The 20289-nt window shown below is 48.4% G+C and overlaps 1 protein-coding gene across 1 annotated transcript in view; it reads right to left on the bottom strand.

The window, feature by feature from the left end:
• LOC104256004 (phosphofurin acidic cluster sorting protein 1-like) overlaps positions 1-17804 on the bottom strand; it is a 73359-nt gene extending 55555 nt beyond the window's left edge. The window contains exon 1 of the mRNA XM_059832940.1: positions 17626-17804. Within this exon, the coding sequence (XP_059688923.1) occupies positions 17626-17804 (179 nt within the window). The remainder of the gene's footprint in view (positions 1-17625) is intronic.
• Between the last annotated feature and the right edge of the window lie 2485 nt (positions 17805-20289).

The raw sequence follows: 20289 nt of genomic DNA, 5'->3' as shown, positions 1-20289 counted from the left end.
ACCCCAGCAGAAAGGCAAGCCACTCAGCGAGGCTTCCAGTTAAGGTGAGACAACAGCAATTAGCCACTTTGGGGTGCCTCTCACCTTTCTCTCCCTCAGTGTACCATAGTGCGAACACAGCTTCATCAAGACAGTATTGTCGGCTTTATTTGATCACTTTCATTTCACCTATTTTGTCCTGTGCTGAGTCCTGCAATCTGCTACACAGATTTCTATTGACAATGCTGGCTGTGCTGTGATGAGAGCTCACATGACAGCTTTGGGTCACGCGTCCCAGCTAATTGCACTGCAGAAGACGAAAGATGCCAAACAACACACATTCTTTGGGGGAAAAAAAAAAAAACAAAAACCCAAACCTGATTATTTGAGAAGATACTTATTAGAAAAAACATTCAGTGTCAGGATCTAACATGTCACCTCCTAAGGCTCAGCATGTAAGACTTCCCATTGGGGTTTTTTTCCATATTTTTTAAGATAAGGGGGGACATTAGTCTTAAAGGTCTGTCTGGCCTGACCTCCTGTAGAGCATACACAAACACCATATTTGCTCAGGCAAACAGAAAATGGCAACACACCAAAAATCCACAGAAAAATGGTCCATCATTTATCAGAGAGTAACAAAACAACTTGGGCTGGTGTCAAGCCATCTCTGAAATTTATTGCCCTTTTTGTAAGGTACGTCAAGAGAATAAAAGCCTACATGACTGAAAAAGTGCCTTCCCATCAGATATTGGATGCAATTCCTCTCAACAGACAGACAAAGAAGCAGCCTGATTCCAGGAGTAACTCCTCCAGCAGCACAGTGTCTGATATTCATTCACAGGAGCTGAATTTAACATTTGCAAAGTTGAAACTCAACAAGTTCAAAGTCATTGTTGCATTAAACAGCACCAAAATCTTTACACTTAAAGGCAAAGTTACAGCTTTTTGAGGAGCTCTGATTCCCGTCCTGAACAGCTCTGCCTGGATCCAGAGATGGCTCCTCAAGCTGTTCCCTACAAATCGTTTCCTTTCCCAAAACAAAGTACTAATCAGGAGGAGAAAGCTTCCCTTCCCCACGGTACGCTCCTGGCCTGCAAGTCTCTGACGCACAGCCAGGGAGCTACAACATGTTCTTTAGAAATGGGGACAATTACCATCATCCATCCTCACAACCTCGCAGCAGGGCACAAGCTCAAGCACCCGGAGTCAGCATACTATGACCTGTCTCTTCTGCTGCATCTCAAGCAGATAGCAGAGCTTAACCACACACCAGCATCTGCACAAGCTGCCCACAGCCAGTTCCCATGTCAAGTGCTCGGCTGGTTGGTCATCCGGTGGGCTTTACCATTCCCTACCTTCTCCTCCCTGGCATGGGCCCCACCACCGCGTTACCTGAACCCACAGACTTAATGCTGCGTTACCTGCTGCAAGGTTTGGAAGCACCCATTTCCAGTTAGAAGTGTGAGACTTTTAGGCTGCCCTTTCTGGAGTCAGGAGTTGGACTCAATGATCCCCGGGGATCCCTTCCAACTCAGGAGATTCTACGATTCTATGATATTTGAACTGTAAATGCCTCTTCTATCTTAACACACTCCCCTAACATCTGAAGCATGTGAACCAACAACCCTACAAAAGGCATCAGAGCAGCTGCAGGATTTGCTTCACACCATGGTCAGCCAAACTTTCAGGCAACTTCCAGAAGGGCTGCGGACAGCTTTTCTTTTCTCCGTATGCCCGGGGAGAAGCAACTGAGAGGAAATGGTGGGACTCTGCTTGATAAAGGGTTGATTTTTTTCTTTTCTAAGAAGTAAAATTTGTAATTACCCAGCCCCCTGCTTTGTCTAAAAGCAGAGCAACCGATAGGAGATCAATATGTCTAGTAGACACTTCACAGACAGTTTGCATGCCCCTTCCCCATCTCCTCTGGAAAAGAGGAGGGAAGGCAGGGTTTCAGGTGCACTGGAAGAGGAGGTTTCCAGGCAGGAAGGAGTAAAGGCGAGGGGTGTTCATCCCTAGCAGCACCACTGCCTGGAAAGTCAGCATTTCTCCCCTCACCCACTGAGTGACAAACTTCCTTAGAAAAGACTGGAAAGCAGGCAGATTGTCTCCCCTCTACCAAAAACATGCTGACTAATCCCGCCCAGGACCATACAAGAGAAGATGGAAGTCAGCGACCATGGATGAAGAAATCAAAACCACAGTATCCTTCCAGCAGCCGTGTTTCAGAGCAGATTTTCATCAAAGCCTCTTTTTGTCTTCCAGCAGAGCTGCTGCTAGCTCTAGAGAGTCCCACCAGGCAACGCTCCTCTATGAAGGGGCAGCTTCTCAGCATCCTTGCCACATTACTCCATTCTCCTTTGGGTTGGTGAGAAAACTAACTCAGAAGAGAGAAAACAACTCTTACCAGCTTATCCCCTGCTAGGGATGCCAGCTGCTGGGAGTTAGCGCTGGATTTGCACTCAAATTCGTACTGACCAGTCACCCCAAACACCACTTTCAGGCAGGCTTTTCCATCTGCACTCCCAGGGCACAACACTGTATTTCACACACTGCAGTCATACCACGTTATGCTTGCTGTAATTCTCATGTGTTACTAAACTACTCACACTACAGGTGATTTAGCAAGGCAGCAAGAGGCTGGAAGTCTGCCAACAGCCATTGAGAAACAGCTTGAAATGCATCCCAAAGGACAGGGGGAAAAACTCAGCCACACATCTCATAGCTCAGCTTTCTCAGATCTGCAATAAAGTAGGTGCCTGAAGAACAACCTAACACTCAACACGTTTGTTACACTCTGGAGCTGTGGCCTCAGGAGCTATCTGCAGTCAGGAGCAGGATTTTACATCCAGTTTTGCAACTGGATGTAGCCCAGTAATTCACAGCATTAGAGACAGATCTGATTCTAAAACATAGGCTTTAGGAGCATCTCATCCATTTCATCTAGAAGCTGCAGCCTCCAAGAAACACACAACTTGTCCTGATGGAAAATTCCTTATTTTATTAGACACCTTCCTTCATAGCAAAATCTGCATGCACCTTCAAAATCAGATCTTTACTCTTAAGGAGAGGAAAGCTGCTAGCCTTGATATTCAGAGGGTGACATTCCCCGAAAGCATAACCTCAGCAGCCAAAGTAAAAAGAAACTGAAGCCTGCCTTAAGAATCACAAAGCCTTACGGGAAACCTCCTACTATCAATGCAACAGAAAGCACGTGCCAAATTCTGCGAGGGTGGGGAAGAAAGATGGGCAAGAAAGAAATACCCCTCTAGGTCCCGGGCAACTACACAATTTGTTCTCCGGTGTGTCCACATGGAAGAGCAAGCCTTCTTCCTAGTCCTTAATGTCTCAAGGCCTTCCGTTAGAGAAGAAAAAAAATAAATCGTATTTAGGGGGTACTTCTTGTGGACCTGCATACACTCTGTAAGAGAGCTTATGAGGTTCACTCCCCAAAGCACAGCAGGTGTACGTCAGAGGAAAGGAAGCAATCAGCTTAGGTGAATTGGCTCTAAGTTTGTCCTCCATCAGGGCAATTTAATGTTAGTGAAGGAGTGTGGTGAAACTCAGCACAAGCAATAAATCCTGGTGTTTCAGGCTGTAAATCTTAAGACAGCATGTCAAAACCAAAGTCGAGAGATCCAAGATTGGCAATGGCTGCACATTCGCAGCTTTAAGTGCAACATCATGCAACACTGAAAAGCTCTTTGGAATCAGTCATACACAACCTCTTACACATTCCCAAGCCTGAAAATTTCTCTGCTACCCTGTTTCACTGGCCTGGTCATCTTACTACCAGGTCACTAGCAGTTGCCACCCCACACCATCTGTCATTAGCAGACCTACTCAACGAACAGTTTGTTCAGGAGTTACTTCTCCTCCCAAACATTGCAGGTTGTCCGTGCACAAGAACAAGGTCACTAGGCATAAAACAGACTCCTTCCCTCAACACCCCTTTCATCTAATCCTAAACATTAAGGCTTAATCGTTCAAAATATTTGTATCATAGCTGAAATATGGGAAATCTCAAGGCAGTACAAAACCAGAAAATATAAAGGGAAGAAAATTACCAAGTGCAAAGCATGGCTGGCTCTCACCCAACCTCACCTGTCCTTTATATAATCTGCATGTCACAGGAAACAGAAAAGCTTGAGAACTGTGGGAAGCAGAGAGATCCTAAGCAAACACCACAGGCTTGCGTTCCTACTGTGCTTTAGTGATACAGTTGCAAAATGGCTTCGGGTTCAATAGGACAGAAGAACACAAACTCTCCTCCATTTTTGCCCCCTCTCCCTAGACCTGCACCAGAGACGTGGCCAGTACCAGCTAGCAACGCGTTTGCTTTAAATGGGTTTATTGCTTTTCTAAAAGGCTGAGCACCTCTGTCCCAGGAGAAGGAGGATGACGCGCAACAGGCAGAGCACAGTGCAGGTGGGACGTCCAGGACAAGCATGCTGGTGGAGCCAAGCGTTCTGCACAGACATGTGCTTCAAAGGTAGCATTTCGAATACTTCCCATCACCACCTCTCATCACCAGGAATCACTCAGAAGCAGCAGCTGTCACTTGCAATCCTATGAGCATCCTACAGGTATGGAAGCTATAGCACGCAGAGCTGGCACGCCAAAAAGAGTCCACAGGTACAGGGAGAAGCAGGAAGGACTAACGGTCACGTCACCACAGCTCAAATTCAAAGGTCTTTTGCAGTGCATGCATTTCCCATGTCCTTGACAAGGGTGGAAACTTGTCACTGAGGTCCATTTTTTGTCTTTCAGGTGGGCGGGGTGTGTGTGCACAAGTGCGTCTTTTAGTAACGTGCCCAAAGAGCAACAGATGCTCTACAGAACATACACCACATATTTTGTGGGAAGAAAAGATTTGCTATCGCAAAATAAGGGAAGAAGAACTTGTTCAAAAGTCTCCTTTCAGGCAGTCTGAGATTATCTCTCTCAACCCCAGAAAGAAGCAAGTTATTTCCCCTTCAGTGGCTTCATTTCCCCATAGTTAGTCAAGAATCAAGAGCCAGGACACTCAAAAGGTACTTCTAGAAATCCTCACATTGTCACCAACTTATCTTTTTTGTTTGTTTCTTTCTTTCTTTTTTTTTTAAGAAGATTCCTTTTTTCAGCATTTGTTGTTCCACCTGCTGCTGCTGCTTCTGAGAAAGTCCCTCATCTTGCTCTCTGCCGTATTGCTTAGACAGAGAAACCATATCAGATATCGATTCACCTGCATTGTTGACAACTCAGGGATCCTTCCAGAAGGCTGTCAGCAGCAAATGTTTGTTCTGGATAACAGGAATTGAATTCTGAAACCTCACATGCTTTACTTATACCATCAAATATAACTAGTGCTGGCAGAACAACACCTATCTGTACACTTCCTTTTCATAACTCCTTTCAGGGTGCTGTGCTGTCAGGTGTCACAAGGAAGGTGCTCTGTAGAACTGTCTCCATCTGGACAGCTGAGGCTGTAACCACCCTGAAGGAGATCTACACTGAACGCTTCTAACCTCAACAGAAAGTTTGTTTGGCTTGAAATCACATCTACTCTGAAGGCAGAGACCATGGAGCTTCTCTCACACAAAACTACCCTGGATTTTAAACCTTGATCTACTTAGTTTTGCCATCTTCCCAAAGAGAGTTCCGACATCCTGCACATCTCACAGCCAGCTCTCCTTGAAAAGTCATTGACTCTCAGAGTATTAGAAAAAAAAATAGGTTGTAATTAAGCAGAGTTATTAATCTTTTGTCACTTGGGACCCGAAAGCTATTCATATTCATGTCAACAGGAGTGTTTGCCACTACAATCAGGACTGGACACAACACAAGTGCCTAATCATTCTTCAGAAGAGAATATAAGATCTTCCTGGGGCCAATAACTAACTGCTCTGCCTTCTGTTCACAGCAACGTTTAGCTGGGATGTTGACCACTTCTGCTATCCCACCACCAACCATTTTTGCTTTTCTGCATCTCGCCAAAAGAACACCATGCCCCTGGCACAGGCACAAGCTACCACAGTCTACGACCCAGTTTCTTACGTATCTCACAGCTCTGCTAGCTACCCGGAGGAGAAATAACCATGGCCACAGTGGTAGAAGTGGTCTTTGAAACATGCTTTTCAAGGATTCCTCTTCTCAAGAGGAAGGAACTATCAGGATCTACTAAAAGCTTCAAACTTCCCCCAAAAGACGTGTCCAGGTTACTTAAAAAGAGAGAACCCAGTGGCAACCAGGCAGTCATTCCTTACCTGGCCAGATAGATAGGACTCAAATTTTGGAGGCAACCGTTCTCACAATCCCTGGAAAAACTTCAACTGGTCAGTGTGAAGCCTCATCACAGTTTCTTCAGGTAATGGTCAAGGCACAGAGAGGTTCGGTGATTTCCTTCACAGACACCACATCCCTGCCTGCAAGGGTATGAAACCAAGACTTCCCTGTTCTAACTGGGGTCCAACGGTGTCAGGATTAAAGGAAGGCAGTAACTGCTTACTGCAGTCACAAACAATAATAAGGTTAAGAGATTTCCTTTCCCTCTTCTTGGCTAGGCTCTGAGTAGGCAGACTTTATAAGGCAGGGGGGTGGCTGTTAACCCTTTCCTCCTCCAATTGCTTAAGAGGAGTGTTTAGGTTGTTAAATTTTGCCTCCTACTCATGGCTGACACTTGTCACCTCACTGGTTTAAAGACACATTTACCCTATGTATGTAGGGAGCCAGTGCACCTTCCCGCACAAACAACGAATGAAACAAGCTCCTTGAAACCATTCTCCCATCACTCTGCATCCTTTCACGATAATACCCACACAGATGCATCACTGGAAAGATCACCGCTCAAATTTTGCTTAAACTACTGTTGCTAGTCATGTAACAGCTTAGCCAGAAAATGCACCATTCTCTTCCACTGCCTTTCTTGCACTTACATTGGCTCTTTTCAGGCTGTCTTCTCTCCTTCTTTTCCCCTCCCGACTCTCAATACCACCCCACTGGAAAAAGACAGCAAACCTTGAGGATGGTTGAAAGTCACCTCCGCAGTGCACACAGGCACATCAGCCTGCAAACAGGGGCATGGAAGAGAGCCAAGTTCTCCATCACAGGGGATCTAACAGGACCTTCAACCTCCCTCTAACCACTGATTTCTATGAAACATGGTTCTGTGAGGCAGTTGCCCTTGACAAGCCAGGACAAAATTGAGGGAGTTGGACAGACATTGTGTATTTTCTTAGTAGTTTCCTGTGTGAGGCTACGACTCATTTGGTGTGTTATTCACAATGCCCAAACATTTGGGGAGGGGAAGGAAAAAAAAAAAGGGAAAATTAATTGAAGACAAATGATACCAAATAACTGCTGCCCCACCATGGGCACAGGAGAGTTGCAGTGATGTAACCACATCCCCCAGGCTCTGCTACAGCGAGACTTCATTGCTTTTACAGAAGGAAGCAATTTAGAGTTAAGATATGGTTCCAGGCAGAGAGGCGAGATTTAATCCGTCTCTGCCACTTTTTAACTGTTGGATGAATCACTTCACCTCTGCTTCCCCCTCACCCGTGTCTATCCAAAGCATGGAGCAAAACCCCCACAGAATAGGCAGTGTTTCATTACAGCACATCATGCAGCACCTACCACAACAGGACATGAGACTCTGCCACAGCCTCCTGGCGCCTCCTGTCACACAAGCTGATTTCCAGATAATAAGCACATTGTCAAAAAGCATCTCCTGAGGAAGCATTAGGATCTGCCCAGACAGCCTGTCCCAGCATGCGCAGCATGCTACTCGGTCACACAGCCATTAGCCTCTCTCATGCTCCACTGCAAGCTATGCAGATATTAATTGCCCCTACCAGAAGCAATGTCTTTCCTCAGCACAAAGAGCCCTTAAAACCTCAGCAGAAAGTCCAGAAAATCCCACCTGATTTCCAAATACTGCTCCCCAAACCTTCCTCCAGACTCCACCAGTTCCCATGGTCCTCTGAGCCTGTTCAGGGGATTCCCAGCTGGCAGCATCCAGATTAGCCAGCAAGGAAATCTCTGCTAGTGGTCTGGCTCTCAGATGGTTTCTCTGAGCACCCTCAGGCTTCCTAGGCCAGCTCTCCGGTTTGTGGAAGCCAGGGAAGAATCCCCAGCCATTTCCTCTAGTTCAGCTTTGTCTTTCCAGCTCAGGGAAATACACCAGAGTGGATGGACAGTCTTGTAAGGCTCTATATTTCCCAAGAAGGACAAATTTCTTCCTTTATGAGTACTGGCACTGTGTTGCAGGACATTGGCTTTGGGAGCAACCCTGCCACACCTCAAGATCACTTCTGCTTTGCAGTGCAACTCCACAGTCGCCCTAGCACATGCAAGGAAACGGCAACACTGCAGCATGGAAAGAAGCTGTTGGGAACGAAGTGGGGAGAACAGGAACATGAGTCATAGCTATGGCTTCAGGCAAGGAAAGGGTTATTTGAATTAGGAGAACAGCAAGGAACTTCAGATCTTGGATCTGAATCCAAGCCTCACTTCAGTGTCCAAACTGCAAGGTCATCTTTCTGCTCTATTTTCAAACAAGTTACTTGTTTAACAAAAAGCACGTGACCAAATTCATTGCTGCTACGTAACAGCCTCCCTAGAAACGTTAGAAAGAGCTTACTAAACGATCCACAGGTCAGTGGTAAGGCTACATGCTGCAGCAAACTTAAAAATTATTTTTTATAGGCAACAGAAAGGGTACATTACTTGGGAAACATCGCATCTTTAAGTGGTCATTGCTTTACTTAAGATCACTGTGTTTGAACTTCCAGCTCTACACTTGGGGTCTGCCCAAAAGCAACCTCGGGGCAGGCAGGAAAAAAGTGGAGGTCTGCAGCAGCACATTGATCTTCTCTCATTCTAGCCATGCTGAAATTAGGCGTCAGCATTAGTATGGCTAATGTCACAGAACTTTTCTCACTAATGTAACAGATTTTGAACTTTTCTGCCTACATACGCAGCAGAATTGCTGCACCGGCTGTCCCCAAAGCCAAGGTGGCTTTAACAAAAGATGCTGCGCTGCCAGCTTAGCTGAGAGCAGCAGTCAATGGCATGGCAAGGTGCACACGCACCACACCTCCACGGAGCCACAGCACTAGCAGTCTGCCACGATACCTGTTGCTGAACAGCTCGCTCACTGTGTCTCCAGGCTAAAATAAAATGTGTTAATGAATTAACCACCACAAAGCAGGGAACGATTACAAAAATACCACTTGCAGCCTTGTCTACAGGAGGAAAAGAACAAGTGCTTAAGACACAGTGACAAGTACCTTTCAACCAAGTTTGAAAGTGCTAACGGGGGTGCAGGACAGGCTACATCCTAACACTCATCACCTGGCAGAGCTTGCTGGGGTACACCTCCAAGCCCGCTGGAGACGTGCCAACGCAGCCAAACTGGGAAAAGCAGTGAAATGAGGTCAAGGTTAGTTCACTGACCCACACCAACTTCCTCCAGTTCTCTGCTGCAGGTATTTGTTCAAGTGCCAGGAGACACCTGTCTAGCAAACCCTGCTACAGAGACTTAAAACACAGGGCATCCTCCTCCATCGTCCAGGCTGTCCTGGTAGAGATCTCCACGCACGCTGACAAAAAGGGAACATGTGCCATACAGCAGCTTCTGTAATGCATAGTCTAAAAACTTTCCTACTAATGACGAATGCGGAGTTAAGGTTTCATTACCCTTTGCTACTTCTGAAGTAGCAAACCCACCAAACATCCCATCTGTTTCCTTTGCTGTTATCTTGAGCTAGCAAGCACCTTAGATCTGACTACCTGCAGGCTCAGCAACATGGTACCATGGTAAGGTACATCTGGGAAGAGCGCACAGGGAGGGACTGGAGTGATACGGTAGCAGTGACACAGGCCCGTGGAAGAGACAGCGTCAAACCAGCATGGGCATCCATTTCTGAGGCTTCTTCATAACTGTAAGAAAAAAATTTTACATTTAAAAAAAAAAAAGTTTAATTCTAAAGAGTTGCACAGTTAAGATTCTTCACTCAAAAGAATGATTCTCACCAAAACTGGTAAATTTGTGCGTAGGCTTTTCATCCACTTGCAACACAAGCTGTTAATAACCAGAGCCTGTACAACACAGTTCTCTGCTCAGATCCTTGTGGGTGGAGCCAGTCCCAGAAATAAGGGTGACTTGTCCGTGCTTCCACAAATCAGTATTGAAACAGATAAAGTTATCCCCCAAATAGTATGAACATTTCATCAATACACAGGTGAGATGAACAAAGTGTAAATGCAGAGTAACGGGAATGTTGTCCTTTTGTCTGACTGGAGATCAAGCAACATAATAGGCAGAGAAAAAGCTTGAAAAGTCAAGGGACTTGACAAACATCAAGGCAAAAAATGAGTAAATTATTCATATATACAGTATGCTGTGAAATCCAAACGGACATCCTGAGTCTGCTTCTGATAAAAGAGCACACAAGAAAGGAAGAAATACTTGGAGCAAGCAGCCTCAAGCATAAGGTATGAGAGGACTGAAAGAAATGTCAACTTAAAGGACTGTATTTCAGGGACGCACAAACAAGGAAATTTAGAAAGTCTAACAAAAGAAAAAAGCTGATATTCATTAACAGTGAAAAAATCTAAAAGCCATTAAAAAACAACCCAAGCACATCAAGAACATAGTCCAGCTGAAAAATACAAGCCCTAGAAGAACAAGATGTGACCATTGCAGCTTCACAAGGAATAGCAAACTACTTTGAAAAGTGAAAAATTCAGATTCAGAACTAAAGATTACTCAATTACAGCAGCGCAAGGCAAGACAGAAGCAAGGAAAAAATGTGAGAACAGTGCCAAAATTATCAGCAGGCATGTGCAGGGCTTTTGAGGGAAAGGAGCAATGAGAAGAGAGTGGATGTATTGACAAGGTAGAAAATAAATGGACTGCTAGAAGATAGCTGAAGGAACACAGGGGAAAATGCAGAACAAATATAAGGGAGCTCTTCTAAAAATACATAAATAATGTAAATCTAAAAAAAAAACTGATCCAAATAATACGGATTCAGAGACACTACTTGAACTGTTACTGAAAATCAGACAGCAGAAGAATCAATGAGAGGCTTTGGATGAACATCATCTTCTCCCCTGGTAGAGAAAAGGTATTAAAGAACTGGAAAAGAGTATCAGAACCCTTTACAAGGGAGTTACTCTTATTCTAACCCTGCTACTATTGTAACAGCACAACAGCTAATTGTCAGTGGTTTTCCGTTTTGGAAAATGGGACCAAAGACATGAGTTCTGCCATCATCCCAAACTGCCTACACTGATGAGAATTTAGTTATCACATGCACAGAAAAACAGTTAAAGTACACAGCTGGGCATGGAACCTGGACATTTTTTGTCCAGGAGATGGTCCCACATGCACTGGTTTTGGATCTCATGCTACTTGAGATATGTTTGCACTGAAGAATAGGAAGCATGATAAGAAGGATTTACAGTGGAAGTGTAAAAACCAGCATGAGTAGGAAAATAAAAGAGAACCTAGAAAAACTAGAATAGCAGCCGAAATACAACAGGAGTTTTTATTTAGTAAACAGAATCCCTCACTGGGTTAGACCACATGAGACAGGAGAAACAGAAAGAGCACGAGAGATGACAGTGGGCAGTAAATTATAAAGGAGATGGCATTGCAACAGGCCTGCAGAAAAAGCCAGTGTAATTTCGGTCTGTGTGCTGAGAGGCTGAATCACACTGCAGAGCAGGGAGTGGTCTCTGTAACCACAGTTGCAACACGTTAAGTTACCTGAAATATTGCATCTCTCCTTCTGGTCCACTGCAGTGAGTATACTGAAGTATCCAAACAAAGCCGCATTTATCTAAGAGACTTCTAACTGTAAGAGCAATATCACTTAGGCTGTCTGCTCTCCCGGAGGCAGAGACAGGTTCCTGCTGCCACATCCCACACAGAGGAGTAAGACACTCTCACTTCTTGTTTCCCAAAACGGTATCCACCAGTTTGATGGCATTAAAAAAACAAAACAAAACAAAACAAAACAGAAGCACAGCTTCCCCATCAGCTGGGATGCTGAAAGCTTGGACCAGATAAGAACACAAGGTATTCGAAGAATAGCCTTGCCCAGATGCTCATCTGGCATGCTATAAAACGCAGTATGTTTCTCACCTCTGGCTCTTTTTTGGAAATAACTTCTTCTGAAGTTGACTGGAGACATGTGTTCAATCTAGAATCATTCCACGTTGCAAACAATTACACAAAAGCATCAGCACAGATTTCATCGAAGAACGGATCTGCTACGGGAACCCCCTAAGACACTGGTACTCAGCAATTTATTTTTTTGACAGGATAAAGGTCAGGGGATCTCCATCCCAGAGGAGGGTGCACTATATGCATACCCCATAGCTGTTAGGAATCGATCACAAGTAACTGAATACGCCAGGGGAAGTGGAATGACCACTCAGAGCGTACCAGCACAAGAAGAACAATGCAACATTTTTGATAAGCCACCAGACAACTAAGCTAACACAGCCTAGCTAATGAGCGAAACACTGGAGAGCAAGGCTAGGAGGCAGCGTGGCAGGTACTTCAAATAAAATTAAGCCTTCAGGAAAGTCACTATTAATATTCTGAAAGAGGCGCACCCCCCCATCAATCATACTGGCAGGGGACACTTGTCCCGAGTTCCACTAATGAGCAGAAGGAAGGAATAACAGACACCAACTCAATTATCCTGTGCTCAGAAGGGAAACATAACACTGCTGGAGGAGAAATCCCAAACGTGCCCCTCTGCAACAGACAAGCCACAGAGAGCGACAGATAGTGGACAACACATCAGAGATATCACATTGCGGGCTTGTAGCCAAGCCCACAATATTAAGAATAATAAGCAATCTGATGGCTGCTTAGAACATTTTGTTTTCTATATAAGACTAAAAGGAAATCATAATTCAAACATGGCAAATATCACCAGCTATAAGAGACTGTTTCCTTACAAGAAACTGTGGCCTCTCCCAAGCACTCCCAGTCTGGAGCTACTCCGGTTTGTCACAGCATCATAGTATCTTTTGAGGGAACAATCTGGAATCATTTAACATTCCCAGAGGCGCAACTCTGTAGCTTACCCAGACAGAGCAGATTTCGCTGAGGTTGGAAGCTTACCATGAAAATGCCTGATTTACCCAGGAAACCACTCAAGAATATCTCAGGCAGATAAATACATGTTATTCCAGCTGGAATAAGTGTTTCTTAAAGGAACACCCAGTCCAGAGGCTCTTCATCACCACATCAGCTTCAGAAAAGGAAACTCTTAGGGGTTGTAGAAAAGACAGGCAATACTCTTTGCACAGAGGAAACACACCCCTGAGGCCACAGCTGACAGAGCAGCCCGCTTCATGGGGCTGCGAGATGCTGCCAATCCAGGCGAAAGCAGCTGTGCCAGAGGAGAACACGTTCCTCCGTACTGTACGACATGTACCGCTCACTGGAAGGCTTTCCAGACCTCAGGCAAAGGAAAGCAATGCAAGGAGCTGCACAAATGAAGTCTTACCCGACTCTTCATGAGGAGTCAGGTAATAGATACCGTCTGCCCAAACAGGACAACAGGGTTGCAGAGAGGAGAACATTCACCTCGTGGCACTTCAAAGGATCACCGTAGCTGGCACCTATGGGATATTTCCAGTTGTACTTGCAGTAACTGCTCGCCTTCCAAGAAGACATTCATTAGGCTATAACTTTCCAAAAGACACATTTGGAAGTTTTAATGATAGAGAATTCACAGCATCTTCCGAAACATAATGTCCTGAAGGTGCACATCCACAGTCTCACAAAGTGAGCCCAAACCACATGCATTTCCCTAAGTCAATGCTTTTCTAACTGTCATAAGTGGGAGACGCTGTGTTCGAGCACACTGTGTGGGTGGCAGCAAGACTTGGAATGTTTTGGAATGTTTTGGAGACACGAGATACTCTGGATGAAATGCAGTGTATTTGAATCCTTGCAGGGCCATTCACAGCATAATTTGTACAGGTAGAATCTGCCTTTGCAATCTGAGCTCAACAATACTGACGCATTAGCCAAAATACAACTCGTATCTCAGTGACTTATCACCGAAACAACATCCACGTAACACTGAATGCAACCGCTGTGTCATGGAAAAATAGTAAGAGTGAACACAATCACACAATCTTATCTCGTTTCCTAATTAAGAACGTGCATTTATGGGCTCTCAGATATTAAAGGGAAAAAAAGGAAGACCAGTCCTATTAACAGAGGGTGAAAAATACCACTACTTGGAAAGACCAAGAGCCCAAGCATGTTTGCACAAAGTCCTTTCACATGTTTTTTTCCAAATGTACTGCCTGATCAGCATACACACCCATGAAAACACAGCAAGACATTACCTTGATGCGGACAGACATTTTACTTTGGTAAAGCTCTTGCAGTCTCCATACAGTGAAAACCTGCTACAACCCTTAAGGGTACTTACTTGCATGGTATCACAATAAAGACACTTTCTCCCATCTCAGAACACCGCTATGAAGACTTTTACTAAGAAAACTATGAGTGGAAGTTAGGGCTGATTGATTGACTATTTTAGCAAAAGCATGCTTCACACCCTGCAGCATGAATCAACCGGGATTGCTTTCCTTCTAAGGCATCACGATGGGAAGCCAATAATCCCTATCCCAGTGGGCAGCCTAACTGAAGATGCAAAGAGCATTTTGCTTGGTTTCCAGGTGTTTACTTCCTTCTGCCTCTCTGCATAATAGCCCACTGCCCAGAAAATTCAGCTCTCCCTCCTCTGAGAGCCACTTGAGCCAAAGGCAGCTGGGTTTAGGCTGTGCTCACTCAGTTCATAGGAAGGGCATTAGGAGTTCACCGATCTCTCTCAGCTTGGCTCTGAAAAGACTCCAGGAGGAGGGATGATACCTCCACTCTGAGAGCAAGGCAACTTCCAAAACTAAATGTGGACTGAGTTCAGTGGCACATTCCTGATTCAGCAGGAAAGACTTCCATTATGGGCAACAGTTCATCTTAGAAAGCCAAGATCCTCCTACAAGGCATCAGAAGTCTTACAGTCATACTACTGAACTGTTCAGTACATTGGGGCTCATACTTCACGGTGCCTATTTTTACTGGCCCAGACTGCCTCTCCGAAATCCTGAAGGCCTGGACACAACCTCTCAACTGTCCTGCATTAACAGCCAAACACAGAGCAACCCCACAAAGGCTGATCTAGCCCAGTCCTGCTCCTGCAGCAGCCAGAGCTGCATTTTCAGAAAATGGAACACCTAAGAAGGAGCACAGGGACAGCAAAGCCTTACGATACAGAGTCTAGAAAAAGAAAGCACATTCTACAGCAATAAAATCAGCGCACAGTTTTCCTTTCCCTAGATATGCATAGGGCTGAAAGAATTGAGACTACACACACATAAGAGACAGAGAGGCCCGAGGGAGAAGGATAATTGCCCTTGAATGGACATCATTTTGCCACCACTACCACCCCCAAAGCACAATAAGACCAGACACCACCTGTGCTGGGCACTGGGACAGTACAGCAGAGTTTCTGCCTTGAAGAACATAATGTCAAGACTAAAACATTATAAAAGCAGATCAGTGGAGGGAGAACATGGGCAAGCAATAAGTAAGCACAGTGCACATACACCATAAACCCAGCTCAGATTTGGGGCTTGATCTTCCTTTAGTTTCTGCCTGATAGGTGCGCACCCATGACCCACTCACTCAGAAAAGCTTGGGCTAGCTGAAGACTGGAAAACACAGAAGCACCAGTCCCACACTGGTGACTGCAACCTGACAGGACTTCTCCAGACACCTGCTGACTCTACAGGCATAGCAGCACAGCATGTTAGAGCCGTGGCCTCTGAAGGAAGAATCAGCTTCCATCAGCTTCTTCCCATTTTAAGACATTCCAGAGATGAAATTTCAGATTAATTTTACAGAAGTTTCCTCCAAGCTGGTGTGTCAGATGGCTGGCCCCCATGGCTATCAACACACAAAGAAGCTCGTGCATTAGAACAGGCATCTACACAATGCTAATGGAACCTGTCCTTGTGAAAAGGCACAGGATTCATTGGCCCACAGAGCAGTTCTTCAAACAACTTTCAAACTGATGACACACGATTTCTGCTCACCCACTGGCATCCCGCCACCCTTGTAACCCACCTCTACACTTGGTCTCACTATTCCCAGTCATTCTGTCTTTGGTTTGCCCAAAGCTGTTCCTCCTCTCTCTAGCTCTTGCAGCATTTCCATTTGTGAAGACTACGTACATACACATGCTTCACCATCACTAAGTTCTGTGCTCTGTGTCTGCAACTTCTATTCTTTCTGCAGGAAGTCAACATGGTAATTCTGTCCTGCTTTCCAAATTCCACCTTGGGAGTAATCTACCCACAAATAAACAGCACCTCAAGTCACTTTAAAGCTATTGAATGATCACCGATTCCTGCTCCACACAACAGCCTCAGCATGCGTCATCAAAAGGTGCACTGGCTTTTCACAGACACGCGTTGCAAACTCCTTCCCATTTGCTGCCTCCTCAGCCCAGCACCTCCTCGGGCACCGCAATCACACAGGTTTTCTCTTCTAGCTCGGAGTATTTTGGAACACTTCTACTCCAACCCACCTGGCCATGCAGTCACCGAGTTTCTCCCTACAAACACACCAACCTTCTGAAGCCCTTTCACAAAGGCTGGTGTTCTCCTGCCCTACAGGAACAATTATTTTTCCCCTCTTGAAGTTTACGCCTCTAGTTTTTGTGCAGCACATGAACGCATCACTTGCAGACAACACACCACAGCCCAGAGATAAATGGATCCAGAGCGACTTCCTGAATCTGCCCCGTAACTCTCTTGAGAAGACATGATCAATGTCTGATAAGATGAGCGGGCCAAAAGACACCTAGCTCATTAACACATCCAGCACCTCCCGGCACCAAGACAGGTCTTTGCATTCTTCCCATAAGCACATCTAGCCTGGACATACCCTTAACCATACAGTCATCAACGACACTGACACTTAGCTTGTCTTCCAGCTCTGCTGGAGATACAACCGTCCGTTCAGCTGGCAGCACAGTGAATCCTTTTTGCTGTTACCTACAGTCTGGAGTGCAGGCGACACAGGTAACCCCACGGGCCCGTGGGTGCCGGGTGGCCACGACTTGGCTCGAGGGGACGGGCTGTAGGGCCATCGTTCACTTCAGGGGCGGAGAGGCAGCCTTCAGAAGCGGCATGGCCACCACGATACACCCCACTGAGATCTTCCACGGCCACCACGGCAGAGGCCGCAACATGGAGTCAAGGCAGCCGTGGGCCGATGCTGGCACACCCAGCCCCGCCGGTCCCCGGTGCTGCCGCCGCTCCCACTGGAAGCACACCGGGCGGCACGGTGGGGGAACGGCGGCCGGGGCAGCCGCTCGTCGCGCATCCAGCCCCTGGCAAGGCCCAGCGGCCACCGAGGGGGTGCGGCCCCAGGCCCGGCTCGGCCCGGCGGGGCAGGGATGCTCCAGAGGCAGCCGACCCCGGAGGCGCGGGGGGGCCGGCCGGGGACCGCCTTCCCCCCGCCCATGCCATCCCCGGCCCCGAGCGGCCCCGGGCTCACCGAGGCCCCCGCAGCGGAGCGGGTCGGCCCCCGGCGAGGCCCCGGGCGGCGCGGCTCACCTGGGCACGCAGCTCGGCGCCGAACGGTCGATCTCCCACGTCGCGAAGAGGTTCATGGGCACCGGGACCGGCCCGGGGCCGGCCACCGCCATCGCCGCCGCCGCCGCCCCGCCGGCCACCGCCGGGGCCCCCGCGGCCGGGCCCGAGCCCAACGCGCCGGCCGCCGCCGCCGCCGCCATGCCGCCGCCGCCGCCGACACTGGCGATGGGGGGCGGCCCAAGCCCCTCGCCTCAGCGCCGGCCTCCGCCTCGGCGCGCGCCCGCCCGCTCGCTCGCGCGGCGGGGCGGCCCCGGGCGCCCCGCGGCCGCCAACCGGAGCGTGGCAGGGCTCGGCGGGGGAGGCCCGTGACCAATCAGAGCGCGGCTAGGGCGCGGCCTGCGGCGGAAGACGAGCCAATCGGAGCGGGGAAAGAGCGAGGATGGCGACTTTGGCAACCAGCCAATCGGAACCCAGAGGGGGGAGGCCGGAGCGTCCAGCAGCCAATGGAAGAGCGAAAAGGACGCGGCCGCCGGGGAGGGGCCAGCCAATGGGAACAGCGTCGCTGCTCCGGCGCGGGGCGGGGGGGGCGAGGGCGTGGCGGCGAGCCCTTTAAAGCGCAGCAGCCTCGGCCGCCGCGAGCTCGTTGAGGGGTGCGGTCGGGCGCGCGCCCGCCCGTCCGTCCGGGGCCGCGGGTTGCTCGCGGTGTTGCCATGGCAGCGGGGAGCCGAGCGGCGGGGCCGGGCCGCGCTGCGCTGCGGCCCCCTCCGGCGGCGCCGGGGCGGGTGAGGGGGGCCCCCGAGGGCCGGTTCAGAGCCCGGCCGTGGAGGAGCGGCGCCGGGCGAGGGGGTGTGGCGGAGAGGTCCACCGGAGCCCCCGGGGCCGTTACGAGCTTGGGGCTGCGGTGGGGAGGGCAGCGCCTGGGCCCCGCGGGGACGGGGTTGGAGGGGTGGCCGGGAGCAGGTGAGCAGCACGGCAGGTCAGCGGGCGGGCCTGAGGGGGAAACGACCGCCGGAGGGCCGGAGCGGGGAGAGTAAAGACCCGCGGGCCTGGCGGGTTGGGGCTGAGAGCAAGGCAAGCCTGGCAAAAGGACGCTGAGAGCTAAAGCCACCTCTTCCCTCAGAAGGCCCGGGAACAAGGACCCGCCGGAGTGTCTGTAGGCCCGGCGCAGTGTGCAGAGGCAGAGCTGGGGGCACAGCAGCTGAACAAATCCATTGCTGTGCCGCTGTTCCAGCAGAAAGCGGAAAGGATCCCCTGATGGACCTCACCTTTAGCAGGGCCTTGGCAGAGGATCTGTCTGAAATGGCACTGCCTCTGGAAAAATGGAAAAGGAACAGTAGCAAACCATTGGAGCAGGGTGATGCTGGCTGAGGGATCCTGAAAGGAGGCAGCGATGACCCGGGAGCTGCAGTGCTCCTCACTTAAAACTACCTCAAAGAAGTGGCCAAGTCGGTAACAGCCAAACCACAGCTTCTGCAGGGACCGTGCCAGGACCTGAGCTGTTCAACATACTCAGCAGTGAGAGAGTTTTCCGTTGATGCAGTGTTATTCCAGGCAGACTGTAAAATGCGGTCCATGCCAGTGGAGGGATTAGGGTTTGAGAAGCGGGAGCAGCACAAACTTGCAAAGCAGTATAAAACATCCACAGTTTCTACTGTGGCTCTTGAGCACAGCACTGGTGTTTTCAGAATGTTATCAGTTAGCGTTTCAGGGTCACTTTCCTGAATCTTGAGGTCTAATTTATAGCCTGTCCTTTGGACCTCTTCTTTTTACTTGCACTTGTCAGTTCTACATTTCATCTGCTGTCGAGCTCAGGTCTCTCGGTAACATGCAGGTATTCACGTCAGCTTTCAGTTTGGCTAGATGAGTAATCGTCAAACTTTTCCACCTTGCTCTCTGCACCCTTTCCTAGCCCGTTTCTGCAAGTGACGAAGAGGGTGGATCCCAGCACAGAGTTGCTCAGACCTCTTGTCTTGCTCACAAAGCAGCTTGTTTGCCACTTCCATGCGTTTTCCTTCCTTTAAGCAAATCATTAATGTGTGAGAAGACCTTTCCTTTCATCCTTGACAGCCTTGGTTCTCTAAGAGCATTTACTAGGGGACCTTAGCAGAGGCTTTTGTGGAAGTCCAACCGGATCAAGGATGAGCTGCATTTTCATAGCATTTTGCAGATGAATGTGGAAACCTCATTTTGCAGCAGGAGAGAGTCACGCAATGGTCATGCTGGCCTGGCCTTATCGCAGCATTTCCACCCGCTGTGGTTTGATCTCAACTGGGTATCATCACTGCCTTTCCCCAAAAGCAGCTGGCTGCTCCAGAGGACCCTGCTAGACCTGGGTGCTTGTTTTGTCCCTAGAAAACCCCTCGCAGTGCTTTCATCCATTTGCCTTCCAGTCTTAGTCACTGTTCCCAACTACTTGTGTGGTGCTTCATTAGCATTGAGTGCTCCCAGTTTTCAGGGATGCCCTCTCACTTGCAGGAGGCCAGAGGCGCATCTCTGCTCAGCCCAAGGCAGCCTTGTGAAGTGACAGCCTTGAATGTAGCCTTCCAGGCTGCTGCCACGGGCTGGCAGTCCTGCAGCATTCCTGGGCCACCCCCCTGGCCTGGGAGGGCTGCTTCTCCCCTGCCTTCCTGAAGGATGCCCATCACTTCCAGGCACCTCTGCTCTGTGGCTGTGCCACGCTTTACA

Source organism: Gavia stellata, chromosome 37, assembly GCF_030936135.1.
Source record: "Gavia stellata isolate bGavSte3 chromosome 37, bGavSte3.hap2, whole genome shotgun sequence".
NCBI classification, from domain to species: domain Eukaryota; kingdom Metazoa; phylum Chordata; class Aves; order Gaviiformes; family Gaviidae; genus Gavia; species Gavia stellata.
The sequence above is the reverse complement of the archived record's forward strand: the minus strand, read 5'-3'. Positions and strand labels throughout refer to the sequence as shown.